Source organism: Gekko japonicus, unplaced genomic scaffold, assembly GCF_001447785.1.
Source record: "Gekko japonicus isolate JY-2015 unplaced genomic scaffold, Gekko_japonicus_V1.1 scaffold2196, whole genome shotgun sequence".
Lineage (NCBI taxonomy): Eukaryota > Metazoa > Chordata > Lepidosauria > Squamata > Gekkonidae > Gekko > Gekko japonicus.
Window position 1 is genome coordinate 180,108 of NW_015160288.1, and position 10,109 is coordinate 190,216.

At 48.0% G+C, this 10,109-nt stretch overlaps 1 protein-coding gene across 1 annotated transcript in view; it reads left to right on the forward strand.

Annotated features, from left to right (window-relative positions):
• The window catches only part of LOC107114338 (PR domain zinc finger protein 10-like), an 87,742-nt gene that overhangs the window by 67,133 nt on the left and 10,500 nt on the right, over nt 1-10,109 (forward strand). Inside the window, 2 exon segments of the mRNA XM_015415784.1 lie at nt 2,581-2,727; nt 4,083-4,253. Coding sequence (XP_015271270.1) covers nt 2,581-2,727; nt 4,083-4,253 — 318 coding nt within the window.

Below are 10,109 nucleotides of genomic sequence, written 5' to 3' on the forward strand. Positions count from 1 at the left end.
CTTGGCCTCAACGAATTCTTTAAAGTAGCCTTCGCCTCACCGTCTCCAAAGCATGGCCTTGCTAGCTCCCAAAACAGCTGTTAAAGTGAATTTAGCCGAGAAGTATGCGTTTTGCTCCCTTTACTGTCACTTCGATATTTCATCACTCGTAAATAAGTGCTCGTAAATACGCTGGAGATACAGAGATGAAATATTGAAGCGACCTCTAGAGGGAGCAAAACACATGCAGAAAGGGGGGGGGGGGACCCTGATGCAATCTGGGCACACAAGCAATGAAAATAAGGCTTGCAGAAAAACCCTGGCTGGAGAAGCCTCCCCAAGATGGGCACTTCTATGGGAAGCCCTCTTTAGTTCTTCACAGGGAAGTCACACACTCGGGTGCCCAGTGATTCCTGAGCTACAGAAGACATCACTGGCCACTGGCGGTGATGTGGCTGTTGTGGGCCAACTGCACTGTACACGTATTGCCCTTTTCAGGGCATCAATGCTGTTGAACTGCTGGGTTAAAGAACCAGATCCTGCTACAAAACTATCACTCCCTTGTGTTTAAGAAAGCCTACAGCTAAATATTTGTAGTTGCAGGCAAGCGTTTGGCTGCTGTCTTTAATACCGGGACTTCATTTATATTGCGTTTTCAGTCAGCCGCTGTGCTGCTGCAGACACAGGCATTTATCTTGTTCACACATCTGCTACTCGGGACTCAGATGAAAAGCACACACTGTACAGGGACGTGGCTGTTTAGAGCAGCACACCAAAATAAAATGCAAATGTTAAATGAAAAGCATTGATCATTTTGAAGAGTTGCGATAGGCAGCCTCTTCCCGTCCTTCCTCTTTTCCACGTGCGGAAGAAGGAAAGGTGGATCTCACCTGCCATTGTGGTTCACCTTAGGCTTTTATGTGCCATTTCCAAAAGGTGGATCGGGGAGTGAAGAGAGAAAGTAGAATGACTACAGTGGTGGGGTGCAGGAAGAGGGGGGAGAAAGGCTACATGAATGAGATGCATGTATGAAAGACTGACTAGAGGGCATTCCAATATCCACTAATGGGTATAAAGGGAGTATGAAAGAAAGAAACTAGTGAGGGGGGGGGAAGGCTACATGAATGAGATGTGTGTATGAAAGAGTGACTAGAGGGCATTCCAATATCCATTAATGGGTGTAAAGGAAGCTATGAAAGAGAGAAACTAGTGGGATTTTGTAGATTTCCCCCTTTGTTTCATTGGGTTGGATCCACACTAAACTGGCAATTTCTGCTGAGTCCCCCATCCCATCGCAGAGCCTCCTCATGTCATTCCAGAGCAGGGGAATCAAACTCATTTGTTATGAGGGCCAGATCTGACATAAATGAGACCTTGTTGGGCCAGGCCATGTGTGTCATAAAATGTAATGCCTGGTAGCAGAGATATAAACTTTATAAAGGACACAAACACAAATGGTTTTTTTTTACTTAATATAAAAACATGCTTAAAACATTAGCACTCTTGCAAGATTTTGTTTATTTAACAGTGTCTGATAACTGACACCTCTTGCTCTGAATTATTGCATCAAAATGTCTGTGCTGTTGCAATCTTGAGTATGCTGTTCAGGTGTGTATCTGTAAGCTGCAAACCTACGATGACGCAGCAGCAGCAGAACTGGAAGAAGAAGCAGAAGACAGCCAGTTCCGCTGCGGGCCTGATAGAAGCCCTCCGAGGGCCTGATCCGGCCCCCGGGCCGCATGTTTGACACCACTGTTCCAGAGGGTATCTTGTCTCCCAAGAGCAGCATTTTGTGGGTATCAGTGGGCTGCAGGGGGAGGGGGGAGGCATGAAAGTTCCATTCTTCCATTATAAAATTTAGTCTGGATTCAACCCGTTAGTAATTTGTAATGATCTAGTAAAAAATATAGAGTGCATCACTGCATCTCCTGGGAACCAAGACTTGAGTGGCAAACTACAATGGGGTTCAATGCAGAGATGGCTTCTGGTTCAGATCTCAGCCAATCCTGGCAAGACCCGTAGCTCAGTGGAAGAGCACAGGCTTTCTTTTCCAAGATGCAGTCCCTGGCACTTCCCGTTTCAAGGATCCAGGGCAGTGAGAGTTTGGAAAGAAGTCTGCATAAGACCCCCAAAAGCTGTTACCAGTAAAAGCAGACAGTGCTGGCTAGAGGGACCAATGGTCTGGCAATATAAAGCAGCATTGCACATTCAGGTGTGTGTTTGTGTGTGGGGAGAAATTCCTAGCTGTGGAACAGCCACTGAGAGGGTCTGAATATATGCCTTCGTTGTGCAGATTGTGCATGCAGCCTCTTGGTTGTTTTGGTTTTTGAGTTAAGTGGATGTTCGGATCTTGCAAGAGGAATCTTCAAAGCACCAGTTTGCCATTCAGGTTGAACAGCAAAGGTATCAAGGCAAACTAAGGAATACACAGGTAGGCTACGGTTTCCTGCTGCTGGGTAGAACATTTGTATGTGTTGAGAACTCACTGCTTGGCGCTCAAGCAAAGCGAATTGCTTAGCACGGCCTGAATGATTCATGTTTCTGTGCCCAGAGCTGATTCTGTAGCTTTTCCGTAACCGGCCGCTTTCCACCTCTTCACAGACCAAAATGGTGCAACATATTCGCAAGAAGCACCCGGAATTCGCTCAGATCCCGACGAATACGATACACGTGCCATTGACGACGGCGGTCATCAGCACCGCGCCTGCAGTTTTAACTGCTGACAGCACCGCTGGGGAGACAGTAGTGGTAAGAATACTGGGATGACGATCAAGAAATAGACGTGTTACAGAAATGCAGGGATGAAGCTGGAGGAAGCTCTGGAATGACGCCTGTCCTGGCTCTGTTCTTGTGCCTTTAACAGCGTACATAGGGAATTAAGCCACTGCAGCTTTCCCTGTCACTATGCTGGGGAAAATTTCATGTCCTAAATTTCTGCATATGAAGCTGCTTTCTTTTGAGGAAAGGCTGAAGAGTCTGGGACTTCTTGGGTTAGAAAGGAGATTTATTGATTTATTTATTATTTTTGATTTACAAGAAGTTAAAATACAATAAAACACAGTGCATAAACGCAGGAACCTAAAATTCCACATAAAACCATATAGAAGTAAAGTGCAGATGGCGGTGGGGCATGATAGAGGCTTATAAAATGATGTGCGGGGTAGAGAGAGTAGGCAGAGAGAATTTTTTCTCCCTTTTCCAAAATACTAGAACTTGGGGCAGCCAATGAAGTCGATAGGCAATAGGTGCAGGACAGACAAAAGGGAATATTTCTTTACTCCATTAGTAGTTAAATTGTGGGATTTGCTGCCAATGGAAGAAGGGATGGCCGTGAGCATAGGCTACTTTACAAGGGAGTCAGAGAAATTCATGGCGCATAGGGCCATCAGTGGCCACTAGCCATGGTTAATTAGGGGAATCTCCATATGCAGAGTGCGAGGAGTGAACATCACAGAAGAAGAGTGAAACTCAGTGCTAGGAGGCAGCATCGGGGATGCTGTGCCCTGTTCATTGGGCCTGCAGGACTACTGGTTGGCCACTGTGTAAGACAGGATGGATGGTGGACCAGATGGAAGAAGAAGGACCACTGGTCTGATCCAGCAGGGCTGTTCTTGTTTTTGAAAGGCACAGAAACAACAGCAGACCAAGTGGCAACGCCGCTTGGGTCTGTTTCACGGTGTCCCTCCATTCACATAAGGTAGGAGGAAACTTGGAAAGCCTCAGGCCTTGTAACCTGCAGCTTGAGTTTCTTGCAAGAAGCATCTGGAGCCATTTGCTTTGCAGGCACCTTCCACAGTGCACCTGCTCTACTTTCGGCACACTTAGTGAACAGCAGGCGATTGACCTGTGGAAGGTTGGTAGGTAGATGGTGTCTCCCCACCCCCCACCCTTAGGGTAGAGTGTGGGAGTAGACAGAGTCTAGTATTTTTAGTTTTGAGCTCCAGAGTCCAGTGGTTTGCGTCTCAATTTGCAAGTCTTTGGGCTGGAACTTCTTTGCTAGGGAAATAATGACACAATTGCCAAGCATTCAGGCAAATGAAGAAACACAAACAAGCCAATTAAACTTTAATGATAAGCTGCTTGCCTGCCTTTGTCTCCTCCAGACAACAGATCTGCTGACCCAAGCAATGACAGAGCTGTCACAGACGCTGACAACAGACTACCGAACCCCGCAGGGTGATTTTCAGCGAATACAGTACATCCCTGTGTCACAGTCCACAACGGGCTTACAGCAGTCTCAGCACATACAGCTGCAGGTCGTACAAGTGGCTCAGGTGAGTGACATATGCGTATCTTCTACTACTTTAGTAGAAGCCTCAGCTCTGCCCTTCTCTCATAAACCCATGGTAATAAAGACGTAACATGTGAACACACATGAAGCTGCCTTATACTAAATCAGACCCATTGGTCCATCAAGGTCAGTATTGTCCACTCAGACTGGCAGGGATTCTCGAGAGTTTCAGACTTCTAGGTCTTTCACATCACTTAGAAGACTTAGTTTTTAACATCTCGCTTTTCTCTCCCTTGAGGTGTTTAAAAATGGCTTACAATCACATTCCCTTCCTCTCCCCACAACAGGCACCCTGTGAGGTAGGTGGGGCTGAGAGAGTTTTTGAGAGAACCGTGACTGGTCCAAGGTCACCCAACAGTAGGGTTGCCATTCCACTGGTGGTGCTGGGGAAAAACCCCAATTTTCAGGGCTTCAGCCCACCTGCCGGCCAGCTGGCCAGCAGCGTTAGCCCCACCCCCAAACAGGGATATCACCACACGACATCCCCAATGCAATGACGTCACCCGGAAGTGATGTCATCATGCCAGGGACATCCCATAGGGATGCTATGGTATTTGGGCAAACTGTACTGATGTAGCTTCCCCAGGAGACACAGGCTGGGGTCCAGCAGGGCAGGACACAGGAAAGGTTGCAGAGACTGACCAAAGTCCAGTCCAGAACTCAGGGGTTTACCAAAATCCAGTCTAGGGTCAAGGAGTCCCAGGCAGCAAGTCCAGTCCAAGGTCAGGCGTTCCAGAAAAGCCAGTTGTCAGGTCCGGTCCAAGGTTACAGAGGTCTGGTAGCAGCAAGGTGGGTGGCTCAGTAGCAAAGTATAGTTGTATCTACAAACTGCTGCTTCTCCCAGCTGAATTTATAGCCAAACTCCCAGCCAATTCCGTGGCAGTCATCCTGAAACTACTCATTCATCTCTTCAGTTGACAGCTGACAACAGGCCATGAGTCTTGCACTTCTCCTTTCTTGCAACTCTAAGCATCTCTGACAGTATTGGTGCTGCAAGGGTGTGGGTGAGCTAGGTGGGCTGGGAGTGGCTTTTGAAGACTTGTTTACTGCTTCAGAGCTACAAGGTGTTGGCTGAGTTTCAGCTGTAGGCGGTGACTCCTGAACAGCTGTAACCTGATCTCATATTCTTCTTCTGGCTTAGAGCCAGCTATAGCAGCTGTTCAATTACCAACTGGGAGCTAGCAGGTAGCTCTTCATATGAGAAATCTGAGCCATCACTCAGCACAGATTGACTTAAACACAAACTCTATGGTTTTGAGGCCAAAAAACCCACAGAGTTTGCCCAAATACCAGAGAGTCCCCCCATGTGATGTCCCCAGTGCATTGACATCACTTCCAGCTGACATCATCATGTCAGGGATGTTGCATGATGTCCCCCCCCCAAATGCCCCCCAAGGTCCCCCGCTCCAGGCAAAATAAGACCTGGCAACGCTACCCAGCAGGCTTCATGTGGAGGAGGAGTGGGGAATCAAACCTGGTTCTCTAGATTAGAGTCCTCCACCCTCAGTCACTATGCCATGCTCGCTGTACTATCTGATTCTTCAACTGGAGATGCCAGGGATTGAACCTGGGACCTTCTACATGCCAAGCAGATGCTATACCATTGAGCCACAGCCCCCCCCCCCTTAAAGATGCAATGTCTGTTTATAAGTCACAGCCACTTAAGGGTCAGCCATTCAGATTATCATATCTAGCATGTGCAGGGATCATTTCGTAGAAAAAGAAGTACAGGAGCTCATTAGCATAACTTATTTGCAAGTGCCACACCCCCTGACATCACTGGAAGTGTGTCAGAAGAAAACACCCACCGCTCAGGCTACACTGGACTGTTTTGGATTGCTAGCTATTTGGGGGGGGGGGACGTGCAGATCTGTCCTCACAGAGGAGGGAGAGCTTGTACCTGAATAAAACTTGTTCTTAAAGGTACCACTGGACTGTTTGGGGTGGGGTGGGCCTCTGCAGCTTACCTGGCTGCTTCTTGCTCTGACTGAGGGCTGCAGGGAGCAGGGGGTGGGGCTTGTTGCATGTGCCCGCCCCCTGGGCTCTTTACTGCCGGAGCTCCGCTCCTGGGCGCTCCTGCAGGAAATGACCCCTGAACATGTGACAGTCCATGTTCCAGTTTTCATCTCTGAGCTCGGGCTCCCGTTAGTTACCTGACATGGGGTTGGAACCATGCAGCTTTTCTGCTTGTGAAAAAGGAAGAAGAACTCTTTGATCACTCAAGAAGGTTATGCTAAGAATCATGGGATTTGCAGGTACAAAAGCCACGTGTGGTGAAAGTTTTAGTATGGAGGGGAATTGGATGAGACTGAATGGAAAAGCTGGCTGGCTCTAACCTACTATTAAGAGTCCCATGGTCCATGGTAGCTGGCACGTGATCACAACAGTTTTCAATCATTTGTGTTTTTAACTGAATACATGCATTTTTCACTTGGATAACAAAACATGGAGATTTTTCTTTAGCTGCTTAGAGAGAGGCGACCCATAGGCTGGAAAAGCTTTGCAAATTGCTCACCAGAAGTGTCAGTGCAGTGTAGCAGATAAAGTGTTCCAGCTGGACTAGGGAGGTCGGGATTCAAATATTTTCTCTCCTGTGAAACTCATTGAGTGATCTGAGGCCGTTCACAATCTCTCAGCCTAGCCTAAGTCATCGAGTTGTTCTGAAGACTGAAACAAAAACCACAGGACAGGGAAAATGTCCTTAGGTTAAGCCTGAGTTCCTTGGATGAAGATCGGGATGCAAATTTGATGAGATGGAAAGATGCTATCTGTAGGCAGTAGGCCAGATGTACTCACTTCACAGCTTATAGACAGCCACAGTGGCAATTACCTTCAAGCTAAACCACCACATTTGCTTCCATCTCTGGCACAAGGCCTGCACATCTGGGAGGCTCTCAGTTTACCCATTCCTCTGGCAGCAGCTGCTTCAAGGTAGAAACCACATTCCAGCTACAAGCTCCACTAGGCAACCGCCTTGCTCACTTCCCTAAAACACGGGACAGGTGCCACATTGGGAAACAGTGCTCACAAGAGCCAAAAGTGGCATGTTGAAGAGCCACAGATGGCGCCCCACGTCTCAGGCCACTTCCACATGGGTAATTGGCCCCCCAGGTTCAATGTGATTTGGAAGTGTTTTATTGCTCTTGCTTCCCCACAGGAAGGCTTTGTGTACTTTCCAGGATTCCCCCAGCTTTTCTCTGACCTTTCTCAAACCTGCTTTGCTGCGACGTTTTGGGAAAGATCGCATTATAGCCTGGATGGCTGCTGTGTGAATGGGAAAGTCTGGATTTTCCTGCCTACATAGCAGCCGTTTCCCATGACACTTGTCCCCACAGTGGCCATTTCCTCCCTGTGCCTTTGGGGGGCCCTTTTGTTCGTTTAATCAGCAACCAGGGGTCATTTCCTGCAGGAGCGCACAGGAGCGGAGCTCCGGCAGTAAAGAGCCCAGGGGGCGGGCACATGGAACAAGCCCCACCCCCTGCTCCCAGCAGCCCTCAGTCAGAGCAAGAAGCAGCCAGGTAAGTTGCAGAGCCCCCCCCCCGGCCCAAAACAGTCCAGTGGCACCTTTAAGACCAAGTTTTATTCAGGTACAAGCTCTCCCTCCTCTGCGAGGACAGATCTGCACGTTTCCCCTCCCCCCCATAGGTAGCAATTCAAAACAGTCCAGTGGAGCCTGAACGGTGGGTGTTGCCTTCTGACACACCTCTGGTGATGTCAGGGGGTGTGGCATATGCAAATAAGTTATGCTAATGAGCTCCTGCACCTCTTTTTCTATGAAATGACCCCTGTCAGCAACTAAATATAGTTCTGTAGATATAACACTACATGGAACACATTCTGTGAATTTCCAGCTCTCGTATTAAAAAGAGCAAGTCTCTAGCCCTTTCCGTTTACAGATATAAGGGGGAAAGCATATCTGTGCAACACACAGGGATAGAGACCTATTTTTTTTAAAAAAACCCTGCAAGCTGGAAGTTCAGAGAACCTGTTACATATATCTTTATAATGGTATATTGATAAAATGTTATTCAGTTGCTGGTTTGGGGGGGGGGGAATTGGCCTGAGGGGAAGGGATATGGCCACTGCTCAGGGACTCAGGCAGGGAACCTGTGGGGAAACCTACCATGTGGAAGCTCTGTTGCCACTGCGCTGTATCAGAAACCACACCAGCAACAGGGAAACCACACAAGCCGGTGCCTGTATGGAAAGCACCTGAGTGTCACTGCATTATGCATACTGAAGAGGTAAACTCCGAGTTCTGCTTTTGAAGGACAGATCTGCCAGAGAGGCCGAAATGGAAGCAAACGCCTCTGAATGGTTCTGGGGGGGGGGGGGCGGGCGGCAGGCAGGAGTCATGTCACAGGACTGATGAGAGAGTAATATATGAAATGAACATATATCACAGCTCATTGCCGATCCTTTTCAGGGAGGCCAGGAAATACATCCAATTAGATTAGATTACATAGATAAATGTGTCAGCCTCTAGCACTGTCTGCAGGTTTGAGAGCTCACAACAGAGAATCTTTGAAAAATCCACGATTGCCGTTGTTATGAGCAACTGGCTAGACGCTGCTTAACCATTCCAATCACTAGCCGACTCTCACGGCCTTGCTTTTCCTTTGTGATTTTTTTTCCTCCTGATTAAGTTGCTAAAACTAATTAGGCTTTGTTTAGCAAGTAAGATTTTTAGAATGTTTTCCGTCCCCCCGGTAGATGATCCTACACTTCATCATGATGTTGGAACATGAGAAGCTCTGGCATGCATGAATAAATTAAGATAATTATCTTCTGCCGCTGCCGCTAAATGTCTTGTTTGGCTTAAATGGAGGGTTTGTTTATTTTTTAGCGTGTTTACTAATCAGCAGCCTTTCCCCCGTGATAACAGAGGTGACTCATCATGACTTGTTGTTCCGATCAGGTCTGTGCCTAGAGACTCAACCCAGCTTCCTAAGCCTGATTGTTACCTTAGCAGCACGCTGGCTTTTCCCCCATGGCTCTGTCCACGACTACCCATAACGTGGATTTAGAAAGCATCTGAGAGCATGGTCAGCCCTACCCTTAAGCAAATTAGCCTGCTTCATGCAGCAGGTTTTAGCATGCCATTAAAGGTGTCATTGGTTGAATTTATTGTGAGAGTTTTCCTCATCTGGGCTGGGGGGGGTACCATTTGGATTTTTATGGAGGATAGGTCTATCAGTGGCTGCTAGCCATGGTGACTGAGGGGAACAACTTCCACATTCAGAGGCACTAAACCTCTGAATACCAGTGCCAGGAGGCAACATCAGGGGAAGGCCTCAACGTCTATGCCCTGTTGTTGGCCCTCCAGAGGAACTGGCTGGCCACTGTGTGAAACAGGACTCTGGACTAGATGGACTACTGGTCTGATCCAGCAGGGCTCCTCTTATGTTCTCATCTTCTACGCCCTGTTGTTGGCCCTCCAGAGGAACTGGCTGGCCACTGTGTGAGACAGGACTCTGGACTAGATGGACTACTGGTCTAATCCAGCAGGGCTCCTCTTATGTTCTCATCTTCTGTGCCCTGTTATTGGCCCTCCAGAGGAACTGACTGGCCAACATCTATGTCCTGTTGTTGGCTCTCCAGAGGAACTGGCTGGCCAGTGTGTGAGGCAGGATGCTGGACTAGATGGATCACTGGTCTGACCCAGCAGGGCTCGTCTTATGTTCTTACAGGTGTCAAAATATCTTGGGCTGTTTGTGAGCTTCCTAGGGGACATATGGCTGACCAGTTGTGGGAACAAGATGTTGGACTAGATGAGTCCTGGACTGAATTCACCAGGGCTGTTCTTATATGGGAAAGGTAGCCTTACAGAGGAAGAACC